The sequence below is a fragment of the Phragmites australis genome, chromosome 14, assembly GCF_958298935.1.
Source record: "Phragmites australis chromosome 14, lpPhrAust1.1, whole genome shotgun sequence".
NCBI lineage: Eukaryota > Viridiplantae > Streptophyta > Magnoliopsida > Poales > Poaceae > Phragmites > Phragmites australis.
In genome coordinates this window covers 28,291,416-28,310,925 of record NC_084934.1, presented here as the reverse complement: position 1 = coordinate 28,310,925, position 19,510 = coordinate 28,291,416, and the positions used below count along the sequence as shown (strand labels likewise).

The 19,510-nt window shown below is 40.1% G+C and overlaps 1 protein-coding gene and 1 pseudogene across 1 annotated transcript; both read right to left on the bottom strand.

Moving 5' to 3' along the window:
* Positions 1-261: 261 nt before the first annotated feature.
* On the bottom strand, positions 262-3,554 carry LOC133890981 (uncharacterized). Its single transcript, XM_062331648.1, has 2 exons — positions 3,392-3,554; positions 262-1,436 (listed from the first exon to the last, which is right to left on the bottom strand). Exon 2 carries the CDS (start codon positions 1,382-1,384, stop codon positions 572-574), a length of 813 nt encoding a protein of 270 aa, XP_062187632.1. The 5' UTR covers positions 1,385-1,436; positions 3,392-3,554; the 3' UTR covers positions 262-571.
* Positions 3,555-4,532: 978 nt separating this feature from the next.
* On the bottom strand, positions 4,533-8,069 carry LOC133891165 (xylulose kinase 2-like; annotated as a pseudogene).
* Between the last annotated feature and the right edge of the window lie 11,441 nt (positions 8,070-19,510).

Below are 19,510 nucleotides of genomic sequence, written 5' to 3'. Positions count from 1 at the left end.
TCATCTGAAGTTTGTGCCAGTCAACTGCTGCAAACTGTTGATTGAATGAACTGGTAGAGATATATTATATGCTGCTCCGCTTCTAAGGCAGTATCATTGCAAGTCATACGGATCCAGCCTGTGTTAACTGCGCGGGTGTCAGAGGACACGACTGTCATCCTGGGAATGCGAGGCTACCATAAACTCCCCCAGTGATGTGATTTCTCTGAGCAAGTGGAAACAGCAAGAACTGCAAGTCGTGCAAGAAGGAACCAGAGGGGGTGAGCCAAGATCAGATTATTACAGAAAACATTCAAGAAGATACACCAAACTTAGAAATTCATAGGTGAATATTGTTACAGTACCAATGATTCTCACAAAGATCATAGAATAGGAAAAGCTAGAGCTTCGAGTATTTCTTAGTACACGAAAAAGAAATCATAACTACCATTCAAGAAAGCAACTGCTAACATTTGTTTCTTGGAGGACGCCTGGCACATGCAGCCCTGATTATGATGAGAAGAAACTCACATGCGAACTAAACTATATCATCATATTCAGCATCCACATTGCCTTCTCCAGTTCTCCAAACTCAGCGCCTGCCACCCCGTCTTTTGCTCTTCCTCCGGCTTCCCTTGTCATCGGAATCACTGTCCGACACAGATTCAGATTCAGATTCGGATGACGCCGATGATGTGCTGTCCCTCCTGTGCCTTCTCTTCTTCTGCTTCCTTCTGTATCGCCGCTTCCTGTCCTCAGAGTCCGAGGAACTGTAACTCGAGCTGCTTCCGGAAGAATCTTCAGAGCCCGTCACAGATGATTCAGAGTCGGAGTCAAAGACTGAAGCATCGCTACTGTCTCGATCTGAATCACTCCGCGAACGGTGTTTTCTCTTGCTCTTTCCCTTTTTCCTTTCAGACTTTTCCTTCTTCAACTTCTCTTTCACCAACTTCCTCTCCTCCTCCCTTTCCTTTACAAGATCAGGGTTCTCAAAATGAGAAGAAACCGACACATTTTTCTTCAGCTTGGGATTCTTAAGCTGCTGCGTTCTTGAGGGGCGCGAAACGTACACCCGCTCATTTTTGCACTCGTATGTCCAGTGCCCATGCTGGAAACACTTCTGACATTGGGTATATGCACCAAGAGAAGAAGTTTCTGAAGTTTTCAGTTTCACAGTACCCAGTTTTGCAGCCTTCTCTGTACTCATCAGATACATCTGTCTCTTAGCTTCCTTCCTCTCCTGCCAGCGGCTTGGTCCCTCTTCCTTCTGCCCATAAGCATTGACATTGCGGGCAGCGGCGGCAGCAGCACGTTCAGCTTGAGCTCTGCTCAGTCCCTTGGCAGCTGATAATGCGGCTGCCTTTATTTTTTCAGCAGCCTGAGACTTATCATCATTTCCAGACATCTTGGTTCACCCAGAGAGAACCGTATTGTTTAAAATCAAAAGCCTCACAATCCTGCAAGGAAAATAACTAATGTTCAGTAATGAAGTAGTCAGGTCAGTTCATACCTTCAGTGGAAAAAAAAACTGCAGGCTAGCCAAAATTCACACATGTAAGGACAAATGGTCAGACCCAATTTTGTGTTCCTCTTACTGCAAGGATAAAATAGGCAGAAACCCGGTCATGGCATCGGCACATGCAGTGTCACAGTGCATTCGGTTGTTTAGGTTTATTTGATTATGTACATTTTATTTTGGTTTTCACACACTGGCCACCGAATTTACAGACCTAAAATGAAGAAAAAAGCTAAAAATCATACCAGCTTGGTATTTCTATTTTTACAGTAGTACTGACAGCAGCATGTGACCTCTGAAACACCGATACTTCAAGAAGGCACAATATCCGTATCAGATACCATATCCTATACCGATACACACCGGATACTTGCCGGATATGTATCCAGCAAGTATCCGAAAAAAAATAGTTATGTAAATTCCGGATATGCAATTGGATACCGGATATGCAATTGGATATGTATCTGCCCACAGTCCTGCCCGCAGTCCCGCACGCCTCCTCGCAGGGTCGCCCGCCCGCCGCCCGCGACACCATCCTAGCCGCATCCAACGGCAGCGGTGAGTTCCTCTCCGGCTCTCGTCTTTTTCCTCCTTTCTTCCCCTTCCCTCTCTTCTGTGATTTGACTATTTCAGAGAATGTTCGACCGAGTAGTGACCAACTGATGTGCGATATGTGATGTGTCATGTACTCATGTGTTGCTGAACTGTTGATGCTGTGATTGAACTTCAAGTAGTGGTGACTGACTTCTTGTAAGTACGGTGCTCCTAAAATTTTCTTATTGCCCTGGGTTTCAGGTTAATTGGTTAACAAAATTGGCCGGTGGTTATGATTCATATGGAGTGGAAACAGATTTGCATGTTGTGAAAATGACAAAGCAAATTAGTGTTGATACTGCATAATTTGAACTACCTTTTGTCATCTCATATACAAATTATTGATGAGTTAAATCTAGACATATGCTCTGGTTTGATAGGACATGTTGGCAATAGTAGACTCTGAGTGATTCAGATAATATAAACATGCCCTGCAAACTTATTACTGTTTTTTAAGTAAAACGTATCTGCGTATTGGGTTTCCTAGGAAAATGATGTATCCTCGTATCCGTATTAGTGCTGCCTAGCATGTGACTATGTGAGGGTTCAACATCCAACAATCAACTGATCGAGCATCAGTTTATTAACCATATCATAGCATATTCAATTCAACAAATGAATCCAAAAAAGCTAACCAGTCAGATTCATCACCAATTGACCATCAAATCCAAATATGAAAATAACTGAGAATATAATAAATCGCACATTGATACCATAGATTAATAGCAGATAGCACAATACCAGACGTTTAATTCAAACAGCCACAACCAAGAGCACTGTAAACATTACAACACTAGCATTGATTCATTGATGACACTGATTCAGGGAAACAAATGTGGATGACACTGGTTCGTTGATGACAAATCCTCAATCAAGCATTCCCTTGCTAGATCTGACGAAAAATTGACCAGACTTGGACGCGGCCAAACTGGGATGGGGAGGCCCTAGACTCGGCGGCTCGGTGCTACCGGAGGAAGGGACCTGTGGCTCGGACTCGGAGTTATCGGTGCTGTGAAGAAAGGGCCCGGCACTCGGTGGCTCGGAGGAGGTGCGCCGCCGCAACGTCAAGGCGAGAGGAGGCGTGCGGGCGTGCGGCGAGGGAGGCAGGTCCTAGGTTTCGCCAACGCAAGGGGCAGACGACCGCCTACTACAGTACTACACAACCCTAAGGTTTCCAAAAAAACTCGTCGAATCCCCGAGACGCCCACGACCACGGTACCGAGATCTAAGTACGCAACAGGCTGGAATCCAAGAATCTAGCGAAGCAGCGCGGGGAAAGGGCGGAGGAGCAAGCTCGCTTACCAGCCGGACGGGAGCGAGGCGAGGCGAGGCGGAGGTCGACGGGGAGGAGGTGGCTAGGGTTCGGCGGTGGGACGGGAGGGGACGCGGCCCCGGTTTGATTGAGGTCGGGTCGGGGACGGGAGGAGGGAGAGGACGAGTCCGATTGGGGACTGGCCGAGCCAGTCGTTGCTTCGCTTGGTTGAACGACTCGGACGTGGGTGGGCCGCGGGCCGTTGGGTTCGGCCGAGTCTGTCTTGGGCTTATTTTTTAAATAAGCTGGGCTTCTTCAGGAGAATTTTCGATGCAAACAAATCATTCAGCGCCAAAATGCAAATATTGATTCTCGTCCGTCCGATCATGATACGAAGTCAGCTCATTTTTACTATCGGAACCCACCATCAGAAATCAAATACAGATCAGATAGGACGACGAGAGGAAGAGCTAACTTACTATTAGGATCGAACGGACGATAATTAAGGTTTGTTTAGCAGAGCTCACAGAACAGCTTCTTGGAATCGGGGGAACTCTGTAAAATAGCAGTTTTAAACTTTTAGCTCTCTGAGTGAAATTCGTGGAAGTGATTCTCTGAAATAAACTAAAAACTGAGAAACTGAAAAAAAAGCTTCCTTTGATTCACTTCCCGCACAGAATCACTTCCTTCACATATTTTATTTTAAAGAATCACTTATAACCACATAATTATTTCTTACAGAGAATCACTTCCCGTAAAAAAATTTAGAAAAGTGAGAGCTCTGACAAACTGACTCTCAATATTTGTACTGAATGATTTGTTTAGACCGAAAATTTGCCCTTGTGTGATTGTGTCCTTTTCTCTTCAATCTTCACTCTTCTCATCCATGACAGCAATATCTCTCGAGTTTTATTTTTGTTTGGTTTGTCTATCGAATTTATATCAGTAGGATTTTCTTCGAGATACGTGATTCCGTTGTGTCTGTAAGTAACACAAACAAACAAAAGAACATAAGATGGCTCAACAAAAAAATAGTGATACAGCTTGAATTTTGTTCGAAGGATGCATAGACAGTCCTACAAAGGTAAGATATATGCACAATTTCTAAACAAATCTTTCATTTCGACAAATCCACAAAGTAATTCAACGTGGATTCTTTACGCCTTGATGAAATGAAAATTTATTCAAGTGTATGTCCCAACCATGCACTGACTCTCAGCCAGTTATTGCCAAGAATTGCTTTGCCGGACCAGATTGTAAAATGCGTAGAATCAACAACTCTGTAGTAGTAGTATCATCTAAGGGAGTTGACATAAGAGATGATAATCGCAATTAGTCACAATTATTCGTGCGCGAAAACACCGCACGATCCTGACTCCTGACAGTTTCAGCAAAGCTTTACAGTTTTCCTACGCTCGCCCAATCTTCTCCACCAGGCGTCTCTCAATTTCCATCCTCTTTCTCATGACCAGCGTGTACTTCTTGAGGAGTTCCCTGTCCTCTTCGTCTCCGGCTGGGACTACCAGCTTAGAACCAAGGGAGGTCTTCTCCAGGTTGCCCTGGTACAAGCACGAGATGGGAACGAAGCTTCCTTCCTCGTTGCACAGCCACCCGTGGGCGGCTCTCAGTGCAGCACCCAGTGAAGCCGAATCTGGTCAAGACACAGCATCAGTTTTGGATTGCGATATGGGTTTGTGTGATAGAACAACCAAGGTTAAAGGAGGAGTAGGATAGTCTCTGAACTGTGAAGACAGGACGGCCAAAGATTTGTGCCATTGACTTGAGGATGCTTTAATTGGAGGATGCTCCACCAGTTGCTATGACCGCTTGAGAGGGTTGGGCAGTCCAAATCTCTCTGCATGGCCTCGCATCGACAACATTTGACCTTCGATGATAGCACGGACCTACATACAAGGGAGATGACTGCACTGTCACTTGTTCGCCAACAATAGCAGCTAAACAGATACGGGATTATGATTATCATTTTCAAACCTCGGATGGTGAATCAAATTCTTCCACTTCACGCTCCATCAGATTGTCGGGCGAGTAATCATTGAAGTTTTCAACAATGTATCGATGGAAGCCGACTGCATGAACAAAACCGATTTAGTTTCAGGGTTTGAACTTACAATACCCGGGGGGGGGGGGGGTAATACATTATTACCTGGAGGTGGTGGCAGGATTTCATGGTCTTTGTAGTAGAATCCTAACTTTCCACCTACATACAAGAAGATAGAGATGACTTCCGTAAAAATTGTAAAATATGTGAGAACTCTAAAATGAACTTGATGGAAAAGATCGAGCAAAACTACTTCTGTAAGATCTTACCATTTGGAGGTAGTGTTTTCTGCAGGTAGTTGTTGAAAACATCCCATGATTTCTCTGCGCACCGATTCCTTACATCTGAAACCAGATTGAAAGTATTCTCAGCAAAATAATAACAAGGCATACTTGTTAATACAATAAAAAAGGATAAGCGTCACAGGTCAAGGAGCCATTTTTGTAGCATAGCATCACCATGTAACCATCAGGTTCGACAGGGTTGAGGAAAACATGCCCTTTCATGTCCATTTTCCACAGCTACAAAGAAGATAACAAATATCAGCTGCTCCAGTAAGAAGCACTAGTCAAACTCACCTGCTAGGTTATTAGGATTGTCTCCAGACCACTGAATGACCAAACAATTCTTATCAAACTGAAACCTGAAAAGACATAATGCATCTTCAGCAACTGAAAAAGGGTAGGGCAAGGAATCTTCATGCCATCAGTCATTAGGGTCTATTTGCTATAACTTTTATTCAGCTAGCTTGCCCATTCACATTAACTTCCATAATGTTCAGAGAGCTTCATTTAAATCCAATCATCACAATAAAAGTAATGCTAGATAGAAAATTTTCTATAGTGTTCAGTCTTAAGAGAACTTCATCTAAATCGAAAAATTGCATTAAAGCAAATGGTGAACATAAATTTTGAAATGTTCAGATAAGTTCATCAAAATCCAATAGTTACAGTGAAAAATTGTGAACAGGAAAGTTCTTGATTAACAGTTTTACAATCGGAGCTTGTATGCCAGTTAGTATTTGGAGGCATAGAAAAAATATGGTCAAAGAAATAAAGAGTAACTTGAATCTATATAATGCTTGGTTGCCTTATAACTAGCCTCAGCGCTTGTGCGAAATAATATTTTTTACTGAATCTGTGGTTGAAACCCACAGATTCAAGACAAAAGGTATGTTGTTGGAAAAAAAATACAAGGTAAAGGTGATTCTGAATCTGTGGTTGAAACCCAAGTAGCATACTACAGATTGTCTGGAGAGTGTGGCGCAATGTATAACCAAACAAAAATCACCTTTCTACAAAATAAGGCGCAATGTGGCCACCAACTGAATATGCTGGTGCTAATTTTCCAAGCTTCACTTCAAGTCCAGGAGCAGTTGCCTAGAGGAGAAAGGGCACAATATTGATATTTTAGCCTATGAGATATCTTAAAACAAAGTCCACATTTGGGTGTTTTAGACTTTAGTCCTTCAAGAAATCCTGAATGTATTACTAATTGAGTTCACAAGCACAAACCTCTAAAACAGTCTTTGACCAGGCCCTCTGGTTTATATCCATCAAGTTCATCCCAGCACCATCAGTTTCGTCAATACTTGCATAGCTTCCAACTAGGATTGATGCCATGAACGAGCTCACCAAAGATATTCTCTCAATATCTTCGTAAACATCAGGCTCTGTTTGATAATTTTTTCGTATCTGGGGACCAGTGAATCTCTCGTAGGCACGAGATCCTGTCAGTTTTGCTAACTCCAATGCACCTCCAACTGCATTCTCTATTTCTCTGCATTGCTTAGTTGTGCTACTGTCCATCCATATTGGTGAGTCCATTGTAGAGAAGGCATCCTTCAGCTGTGATAACAAGCTCTTACTAGGATCCAAGGAGGACAGCACAGCATGGCTGCCCTTCTTCCAATAAACACTGCCATGTTGCTGCCCGCTCCCTGAGACGGTCACAACCTTACTGAAGTTTATCTTTGGTTTTAGCTTCTGAAAAAGCAGCTCCAAAGCTTCAACCCACATGATGGTTGGTGAAAATATGTGGCCATCATCTGCCGGATCTCCGTAAACCCCACCTTCAGTTTTGAAGTGCGGAAATTCTGAGTCAAAATTAACAATTTCAGAAGCTACTATTACTAATTTGTTATTGAGCACAGTAGCTTTCAGCGACCTGTAACAGGAAAATGGCAATATAAGATCCAAGTCTGATGGCAAATCCATGTATTAAGCACGATAACAATACAGAAATGAAACCCTACGAAGGAACACACACACACACACAAGCCACTCCAGAGACAACGGAACCATACATTATAATCATGTCTCCGATTGGTAGCTCAGTACAATTCTTAGTGCATCCATTTTTTTTTCTCCTTACAAGCAGGTTCCGAATTCCAATCCCCAATACAACCATTACCCCCTTTCCTGTATCAATCCCATCGAGTAGAACAGTGAGCACTTCGTACAGGGTGGAGATAACATCCAGCATCCAAATGAACCCGCAGAAAACAAAAGGAGAGAGAGAAGGATGAGACTTACTGAGTGGAGCTGTCGAATCCGAGGAAGAGAGAGCCCTCCGGGAGGGAGCCTCGCCTCGCCATGGCCGCCGGCAACTTCACTATATAATGAGTTGAGTATAAACGTACGGAATAACAATGGGTAGTTTCATCCTTTCTGTACAACTTACAGTATATATTTATAGAAGATGATCACCATAATCAGAGATAAAAAATATAAACAAAACTGCTAATAATAAAGAATCCTATTATACCGTGTCGGGCGTCCCAACGAGACTAAATATAGAATCAGATCATATTTCAACACTCGTGCACGCAGCTTTGAAATGCACAATTTGATTGGATGGTCTTCGTTCCGGACGTGAGCATGGTGCTGCTCTCACTGTGATCTCTTTTGGCAGGCAAGTTGCTCTTGTCTCAAAAGAGTGTTGCAAATTGTCTCTAAAGAGAAAGAGGATGACCTGCGAAATCTGTAAGTCTCGGTATACCTTGAAATCGATAAGGTGTAATTTATTAATAGTTATGCCAATAAACCTATAATTCTATAAAATTTATAGTATATTTTTTAGCAAGATGGCTTAAACTTTCTCATACGGATCGAATGCTAATGTTGGTGGGTAATCCAGAGTTGGGACTAGGTATGCAAGTGGATATACAATAGATAATTTTGGATCATTACTTAGCTATTTTTTCCTTAACTTAATTAGGTGAAAGTGAATCTTTAGTTTATTTTTTTAGTTTTAAATCGATTAAATAACCTAAAAATACAAAAGTTACCTTCCTAGTTGGGACCCGGTGATCCTCTCATCATAGCTTAGACCATTCAAAGATCTGCCAGCATATCTTTAACATTCTAAATGCCGTCGCGTTCCTGGCATCTAGCGCTATCCACATCATCACCTTCATTCGTAGCCGTCAGATCTGAGTAGCTATAGTTGAAGACCGTTCGATCTGGAGTTGTCGCGCTCGGTCCTTCGCGAAGCCTTTGTCCCTCGGTCTTTCCTCCCCCTCACCCCCCTGCCCGTTTCGCACAGACCAGAACCTTCGCCTAAGCTCCCGACCCACCCAAGAACCGGCGGCCGACGACGAGGGCCACGCCGGCACTACCATGCCCCTTCCCTTCTTTTCCATTTCCTTCATCTCTCTCTCTCTCTCTCTCTCTCTCTCTCTCTCTCTCTCTCTCTCTCTCCACCCACTAGATCGAGAGAGTGCCAAAGTGGGACCTCTCTTCTCGAGCTTGTTGGAGCGGTGCTGGTAGTCAGACTGGTGGGCTAGTGGGGTGCCTTGGCCTCTCCTCCGCCTGCCCCAGCCCCGCTGGCCATCGATGGTCATGGCATCAGACTCTCGGTGACAACGTGGCAGTGGAGGGTGCTACTAGTGCTCAATGGTTGCTCCCTCCACATCCCATTCGAGCAGCTCTGGATGCTCCTTGGCGCACGCCCCTGCATGAGATTTGGATGTGGATTTGGATTATCTGCGTGGGATTTGGATGCGGGCATTCACGCCATTGCCATTGAGCTAGGTGCTGCCGCTATGCCGCTACTTGAATACAGGCGCGATGTGCTTTGCTTTGGTTTTTGCTTCTCTCTGATCTAGTTTGGATCTATGTGCGTACACGTGTGTTAGCCACCAACGCTTTTAGATGTTGTGCTGCGCTCACTGGCACGGTGTGCATGCCGACGTCGCATATGCCTCGTCGAAGTTGGTGCTCCATTTCTATCGTGTTGATGATCTGCATGCGGCTGCCGCCAGTTGGGTGAGCCGAGCCACTGGTCGGGTGAGCTATGCCACCGCATTGAGATCGCCTTCGGTTGGGTGAGTTGAACTGCCAGGTGGGTGAGTTGTGCCACCACGCTGAAGTCTTGGTTCTGGCCCCGTGCCGGTTGACCTCGCTATTGTGTGTTTGTCCAACTGTGTTTGCCGTAGACTTGGTCCTGTGTGCATTACCGGCTAGATGATCAAAGGGCCGTCGTGTGTTTCTACCGCCAGCTGGGGTGTCAGTGCCGCCACTGGGAGAAACCACATCTTGATGCTGTCTGGCGTGCTAGGAATCGCCATCGTAGGCTAGCGTGCTACCGTTGTGATGCATTCAGGAGGCATGTGTGACGCTGCTGCCACAATAATCACATGTTAGACGTTGCCCGGTTTCTTCCTAACAATGTTGATATGGGGTTCTTTTTTGTTTGAGCTCCCTATGCTAGCCTTGATGTGCAAATGGTAAGTGTTAAGCTCCTTGCGATGGCCATGGGGTGTGGCTGGTAAGTGTTAAGCTCCCCCAAGTTGGTCTATCTCCTGACTTGATGATGAGTCACATGCTACTGTCGGATGGCGAGGTTGGTCATCTTTAGCATTGGTGTGGTTCTTTATTAGTTCATGGTTATTTCCCTGTTATAGCCTATTGCCGGATCATACCTTGAATGTGTCAGTTGTCGGCTGCTTATGCTGATGACAACTTGTTGGCCATTGCCAGAATAGCCTTATATTTGACGAGGCTCCCTTTTATTGACGGCACATGTTGCTGCTGTGAAGTTGGGCTTCTTCATGTGAGCTCCTTCTATTGGTTTTCAATGATGAATGCCTTGTTACCTTTCACCAAATGCCAAAAGCTTGTATGTTGTTGCCATCACCGAGGCTGCTAGGGCTGAGGTCGAGGGAGGGTTTATGTAGCTAAGCGGATCGTTGGGCTCCCAAGTACTGCCGATTGGAGCTATACGAGATGCCGAGCTCCTAACCTTTCTCTCCCGTCTTATATATCGCCTGAGACCATATGAGATCGATGATGCTTTGGGTTGCCTATCTGTCAATGACGTCGATACTGAGACCAACACTTTTACATTCTGATATCTTCATAATATGTTGCTATATTTTGACTGTCTCTTTTATAGCTATGAAGGGCTCAAGAGATCGTTGATCCGACGACCATCACACATAGCTTAATCGAAGGTAGTTCGTGAAGACGAACGTAATTAACCACTTAGCCTTGTGAAGCCTCAGGAACCGTACTTAGTGGGTACAATTATGCATCTACCTCCATACTTTATATTTTCTCTGATGCACTTTTTTATGCATGCAAGATCTGTTTAGACTGGTGTGGAGTTCTCTAAAAGATTGTGTGGTATCTCAGTGATTATGAGGTACCAACTTTTTCTAAAATATTTTCTTTGTATGCTTTTTGAATCTCGAGTCTCAAATTGAGTTAATGACTTTGGCAATCACAAAAGGGCAAAGAATTCTTGATTTTGTACCATGATAATATTGAATGTCAATGATATCATTATGTTGATAGTATGCTCTATGCAGCTTTTAGAAAAAAATGGTACAGAGGCATTTTCAAATGCTTCGCACTTATCAATATTGAGAACTTGATTTTCAGTCTCTTTTATATTTGTTGTATGATATTTCTCCTACAAATACAATATTATTGAATTATCTATAAAAACATGCTTCGAACTTGGCAATATTGAGTACTCATAGACTAGCTTGTGCTCATTGTTCTGGTCAAAAGGAGTAGTGTGGTCATTTAGGCTTGTGATTTTGGGTGGGTCTGGCGTGCTTCATACCCATGACCGGCCTCGTCGCCCCACCATTTGTGCGAAGGTAAGAAGAAGCATGGATTTCTGTTGTTTACTTTTCCACCGATGATTTTTCTACTACTAAGTAGGGTACTCAAGAGGTGCTGGAGTTAGATTGTGAGGATTCAACCCCATCCCCAATGTAATTTAGCTTTCATAGTTTCTGAATTTTCCCCCCTTTTTGCCATTGACATGTAAAATTATCAGTAGCTTGCTCTTTTTGTGCAAACTTTCATCCCGTGGTTATCGCTTGAACAACCTCTTGGATCTACAGCTATTTCGGTGCTGACACCAACATGTATAAGAAGATCACACTTGGTAAGTTAGTATTCAGATCAATTCCAAACAAATTTCATAACTTCAAAGCGAACTCTTATTTGGTGCTCATTTCTGCTTATCCGCTTTAGTGTTACAGTATTATAGATTGGTACGGGAGGCCGAGGAAATGGAATAAGGTTGGTGCATTTATGTGTTGACAACTTCTTGTAGACTTCAATTATTCTTTGTGTTGCAGCTGATGTTATAACTGAACAGATCACACTGACTGAACATATGGAAAAATTGTTACAAATAGCTTTAATTAGCCCACTTGTAACAATTTTATAACTCTGAGATTTTCTTGTACATTTTTAGCAGTGCTCTAGATGAATAGTAGCATTCAATGTGCTTGTTTACTATTGTAGCTGAACAATTTTTTTTCCTTTCTGATAGACGCTTATTCCAATCTTAATCTAGACAAAGTTTGATGACTTCGATTAGTTTCCTCTTGAAATACAATGGACCATTGTTAACCAGGTGAGTAGTACATTTCACAATAGCTTGCTTGAATCGAAATAGTATCCTTAATAGCTTTGTTTCTTGGATACAAGGCCTTCCAATGTAGTTTAGTTGTTACTTGCATAGAAAGATGAGACATTACCTTGGTCCTGTCGAGGGGAGCTATGTTACACATATTTGTTTCATCTAAAACAGTTCAATTTAATCATGGTTAGACATTTTTAAACTTAGGTAAGCCTTTTCATGGCTACCAAATGAGATTTAAAAACTACCCAAACCCATCATTAGAAAACTCTTCCTGAATCTTTCTAGGTCAAAGATTTTGAACTTGTTTCCTCTCCCATTGGCTTCTAGGATTGCCGACGGTGCTGCCTCTGACCTGTGCAACCCCATGAAGCTAACCCGACTCCAACCACAAGAAGATGATATTGTAGTAGTGCTCCCTCCAACTCCTTGGTTTGTGTTAAAAAAATATCAGTTCTGTGTGTATGAACCATTGATTGAAAAAAATGAAATTATATCACTTTATGAATCATTAGGAAATTTGGTTGCCTTCAATATTAGGATTCCATATTTACAGCACAATTACAAGGTTAATGACTGCATAAGGTATAGGTACAACCTAATGGTTACAACCTTCCCTTTTAGTCAATTCACTACTCTGCAAGTGAATATGGTAATATATAAGAAATTGGTTGGTGAACCCTTGCTATCGGTGACACTTGTCACCAGGCACATCAGCATTCTTTATATTTCCAATACTATGCTTGGCACTATGACAACAACAAGAACGCATGTATATCTTTACCCAAACACTACTATCTTTCACATGCCCACTTATGGATGGCATTAGGTTGAAACCGAGCAATTGGCAAATAGCATTAATCTGCATATTTTCTCTCAAAATTCATATAATTCAAATGTGCTAGTTGTGCGGGTTACCTGTTAGCTGCTTGGTGTTGCTTTTTAGGAAAAAAAGCCTCAGGTGTGATTAGCAATAGTCAGGATGATTTTTATAAAAAAAGGTAGACCATTTTGGCTAGGTCTATTTTGGAGGCACATGCCTCGCTCATAAACTGAAATTGAATGATGATTCTTCGTATGCTGCCATGGTGGGACAAAATATATTGAGATTCGTCTATGAAATATAGCTAATGTACAAGGCACTTGTCTCCTTCAACTAATTCCATTTTATATTCAATTTTACACTTATTTATTAATTGAACAAGCTGACATGCAGCATAACTCTGCAGTTTCATGTTGAGCTGCTTTCTTGGACTGATGTCGAGGATATTTACAAAGATGTGTGATGTGCTCTCTAACTATCTTAGCCAGTTTCAGACTTTCAATCTTCCAAGTTATAGTGACGGACAATTTTTGCTTATGGTTTCAGTGTTGCATTTCTCCTAGCATATATACTTTCCTCTTGTACTTGATCACCTATTGTCACTTCTAAATTCTAATATTTCTTCTGGATGGAGAATCTACCTAACATATTGAAAATTTGATGATTAACCTGGCATACTTACTCAATAGGATCTTGAATTTTATCATGTGTCAAATTGAACACCATCATATAAAAAGTCAAAGCTTTGGTGTTTTTGGTTATTAGCATTCAAAATTTAGGCCAGATGGTGCCTTTGTTAAAATATTTGGCTTGTTGGATGCTTTCATTTGTTTACTACTTGACGTACCAGAGTCACCACTTGGTATAAGCACATGTAACTAACTAGATTTCAATGTCAAAACATCGAGATTTTACCATGTTAGATGAGCAGATTATTACATTATTATTTATCTAATGAATGTTGTAAGAAAAAAATATCTTTAAATGTTAATTATGGCTACCACATGCTTAGATGATGTTTCTAAATAAATTACAAAGATGCTATATCAGTTAATACAGTGATGTTATTAGAACAATTATCACGCATGCAGAGCTACCTTTGATAGCCACCATTTTTTCTATCTACATATGTATTCATGCCATTCTAATATTAACATTTCAGAATTAATTGCAGAGCTATCTTATTCTCTTTGCTGTAATAGAGTTTTTTCATTTGAAGGTTATAGTTTTAATTGAAAAACGAAATCATGTACTAATTTTAAGGTGCATTGTGCCAAAAGACAAACAAACAAATACAATCTGACATAACAAGAATCTGCAGCACACAAACACGCTCCCACAAATCCAACTATTCATCTGTTCATTCACACCATGTATGAACCGCTAGCAGGTAGCAATATCTGCGATAGGTGCATACCAATATTCTAACATCTTTATTAATGAGTTCTCTGCATCATTACTTTGTTTACTACTTGACCTACTAGAGTCACCACTTGGTATAAGCACATGGAGCTGACTAAATTTTAATGTCGAAACATCGAGATTTTGCCATGTTAGATAAGCAGATTAGTGCATTATTATTTATCTAACAAATTATGTTGTAAGAAAGAAATTTCTTTAAATACTGATTATGGCTACCACATGCTTAGATGATGTTTTTAAATAAATTACAGAGATGCTATGTCAGTTAATACAGTGATGCTATTAGAACAATTGTGATGCATGCAAAGCTACCTTTGGTAGCAACTTTTTTCTATATGCATATGTATTCATGTCATTCTAATATTAACATTTCATAATTAATTACAAAGCTACTTTATTCTCTTTGCTACAATAGAGTTTTCTCATATAAAGGGTATAGTTTTAATTGAAAAAATAAATCATGTACTAATTTTAAAGTGCATTATACCAAAAGACAAACAAACAAATATAATCTGGCATAACAAGGAATATACAGCACACAAACACGCTTCCGCAAATCCAATTGTTCCTCTGAATAATTCATTCACACCATGCATGAACCGCTAGCAGGTAGCAATGTCTGTGATGGGTGCATACCAATGTGCTAACATCTTTAGTAATGAGTTCTCTACATCATTACTTTTAATTATCTCATACCAATGTTTCTTCATTCATTTTTATTATCTCATACCAATGTATGAAAATTGGCCACATTATTCATTTATTTACCAATATCAAATTATGTTGACCATCTTCATAATTCTTAGTGTCATCTCACTTTCAGGTACTCAACCAGAAATTGGGAACAAGAAGATACACAAGCAGACAATCACTAAAACAAAAGGTAAAAATATCTATATTTTCTACCCTGTCTACTATTAAGTGGGACAGACTACTCTAGATACCAAATAGATATATCAATATATTGGAATAAAATAGATTAGAGCAAACATAAAATTTAAGAATTGATGTCCCTAAATCGTATGGATGGGGGCATTAAATTCTTCAGTAACGGGTCAATAGAGCACGCTAACTATGTACTATTTTTCTAGTGGGGTCTATTTATATAGAGCTCTTCTCCATACGATTCTTGTCAACTTGTCATTGTTTACGGTGTGAGGAGGACGAGAAGCAGAAAATAGTTACCGCGGTCAAGGCATCGAGCACATGCAAGAAGAGGGGTGGAGCTAGGGCCCAGCAACCCTAGGTCGTACTTTGCTCGAGCTCTGACTCGATCCATAATAGTAGATGATATTTGTAGTTTAAGAGTATGTTTAATAGAATTCTAACTCCAAGATCTATGTAGCATTTAGAGTTTGTAAAATAAAATAATATAAGTTAAACATCTATTTTAGTCTAAATAAGAACAATTTAGATCATATCAAATGCTCATCAATCTGTTCATAACTCTAACTTCAAAATTTTCTAAAGCTAAAAATGATTGAATCTAAAAATTCTTAAAACTCTATCAAACAAGCCTTAACATGTGGAATTGCTATTTAGGCCGGACAAAAGTAGGGCAAAGCCTCATGCTTCCAAGGCACCGTCTGAGCGAGCCCACGCCCTAACAACCACACTCGACGTTCCCTATTTTGTAAGTTCAATACTGAAGGCTCATATCATTGTGTTTCAGCATTTGAAAAGCCATTGTTTATATAATGGAGATTTTTTGAGAGTCTGTTTATATAATGAATATGACATGGCCAAAATCAAGAAACGAACGGGGATTTGGAAGAACAAAAAGTATATGTGGGTTTGTCCAAGAAAAGTTCGGTTGGTTGTTTCACATCTAGACGATTGCTGCTTCCTGGATGGTCAGATCAGGTGAACGACAGTCCAAGCACGAACCCGAACCCGAACCCCTGCTCTTCCAATTTTTCTTACAACCACCTTAAAAATAAAGGAAATTTTAGATTTATGCCACTAATTCAATTGCCATTTCGGTTTTTATCATAGCCTTTTGAATTATTAGATCTATGCCACTAATTCATAGAAATTCAACGATTAATATCACTAGTTAGAAGGTTTGGATCGAAAAACTTATTCAATAATTTATGCTATTGATTCAATCCAATCAGTGATATGAGACTAATAAATTTTAAAATTAATGGTATGAACCGAATAATAATTAGATGGCAAACAGCCAAAACTGCAATCGACATGAAGCCATAAAAGTCTCTCTTCAAACCGCCCCCGCTAGGGCTCCAGCTCCGCCTCTGATCAACGCCACCTCCACCGACCACCGGCACTCGACCTCACTCCGGCGCCGCCATCGAGCTCAGGCGTCCGCTTTCTGCAGTGCGCCTGCTCCTGCTGCTCACCCGCCGTGCAGCCTCTGTCGCCATGGTGGGACAAAGTATATTGAGATTCGTCTCTGAAATATAGCTAATGTACAAGGCACTTGTCTCCTTCAACTAATTCCATTTTATATTCAGTTTTACACTTATTTATTAATTGAACAAGCTGAAATGTAGCATAACTCTGCAGTTTCATGTTGAGCTGCTTTCTTGGACTGATGTCGAGGATATTTACAAAGATGTGTGATGTGCTCTCTAACTATCTTAGCCAGTTTCAGACTTTCAATCTTCCAAGTTATAGTGACGAACAATTTTTGCTTATGGTTTCAGTGTTACATTTCTCCTAGCATATTTACTTTCCTCTTGTACTTGATCACCTATTGTCACTTCTAAATTCTAATATTTCTTCTGGATGGAGAATCTACCTAACATACTGAAAATTTGATCATTAACCTGGCATACTTGCTTAATAGGATCTTGAATTTTATCATGTGTCAAATTGAACACCATCATATAAAAAGTCAAAGCTTTAGTGTTTTTGGTTATTAGCATCCAAAATTTAGGCCGGGTGGTGCCTTTGTTAAAATATTTGGCTTGTTGGATGCTTTCATTTGTTTACTACTTGATGTACAAGAGTCACCACTTGGTATAAGCAAATGTAACTAACTAGATTTCAATGTCAAAACATCGAGATTTTACCATGTTAGATGAGCAGATTATTATATTATTATTTATTTATGAATGTTGTAAGAAAGAAATATCTTTAAATGCTAATTATGGCTACCACGTGCTTAGATGATGTTTCTAAATAAATTACAAAGATGTTATATCAATTAATACAGTGATGTTATTAGAACAATTGTCACATATGCAGAGCTACCTTTGATAACCACCATTTTTTCTATCTGCATATGTATTCATGTCATTCTAATATTAACATTTCAGAATTAATTGCAGAGCTATCTTATTCTCTTTGCTGCAATAGAGTTTTCTCATTTGAAGGTATAGTTTTAATTGAAAAAGGAAATCATGTACTAATTTTAAGGTGCATTGTGCCAAAAGACAAACAAACAAATACAGTCTGACATAACAAGAATCTGCAGCGCACAAACACGCTCCCACAAATCCAACTATTCATCTGTTCATTCACACCATGTATGAACCGCTAGCAGGTAACAATATCTGCGATAGGTGCATACCAATATTCTAACATCTTTATTAATGAGTTCTCTACATCATTACTTTATTTACTACTTGATCTACCAGAGTCACCACTTGGTATAAGCTTATGGAACTGACTAGAATTTAATATCGAAACATCGAGATTTTGCCATGTTAGATGAGCAGATTAGTACATTATTATTTATCTAACAAATTATGTTATAAGAAAGAAATTTCTTTAAATGCCGATTATGGCTACCACATGCTTAGATGATATTTTTAAATAAATTACAGAGATGCTATGTCAGTTAATACAGTGATGCTATTAGAACAATTATCATGCATGCAAAGCTACCTTTGATAGCAGCTTTTTTCTATATGCATATATATTCATGTCATTCTAATATTAACATTTCATAATTAATTACAAAGCTACCTTATTCTCTTTGCTACAATAGAGTTTTCTCATCTAAAGGGTATAGTTTTAATTGAAAAAATAAATCATGTACTAATTTTAAAGTGCATTATGCCAAAAGACAAATAAACAAATATAATCTGACATAACAAGGAATATGCAGCACACAAACACACTTCCGCAAATCCAATTGTTCCTCTGTTCATTCACACCATGCATGAACCGCTAGCAGGTAGCAATGTCTGCAATGGGTGCATACCAATGTACTAACATCTTTATTAATGAGTTCTCTACATCATTACTTTTAATTATCTCATACCAATGTTTCTTCATTCATTTTTATTATCTCATACCAATGTATGAAAATTGGCCACATTATTCATTTATTTACCAATATCAAATTATATTGACCATCTTCATAATTCTTAGTGTCATCTCACTTTCAGGTACTCAACCAAAAATTAGGAACAAGAAGATACACAAGCAGACAATCACTAAAACAAAAGATAAAAATATCTATATTTTCTACCCTGTCTACTATTAAGTGGGACAGACTACTCTAGATACCAAATAGATATATCGATATATTGGACTAAAATAGATTAGAGCAAACATAAAATTTAAGAATTGATGTCCCTAAATCGTATGAATGGGGGTATTAAATTCTTTAGTGACGGGTCAATAGAGCACGCTAACTATGCACTATTTTTCTAGTGGGGTCTATTTATATAGATCTCTTCTCCATACGATTCTTTTCAACTTGTCATTGTCTATGGTGTGAGGAGGACGAGAAGCAGAAAATAGTTACCGCGGTCAAGGCATGGAGCACATGCAAGAGGAGGGGTGGAGCTAGGGCCCAGCATCCCTAGGTTGTACGTTGCTCGAGCTCCGACTCGATCCATAATAGATGATATTTGTAGTCTAAGAGCATGTTTAATAGAATTCTAACTCCAAGATTTATGTAGCATTTAGAGTTTGTAGAATAAAATAATATGGGTTAAACATCTATTTTAGTCTAAATAAGAACAATTTAGCTCATACCAAATGCTCATCAATCTGTTTGTAACT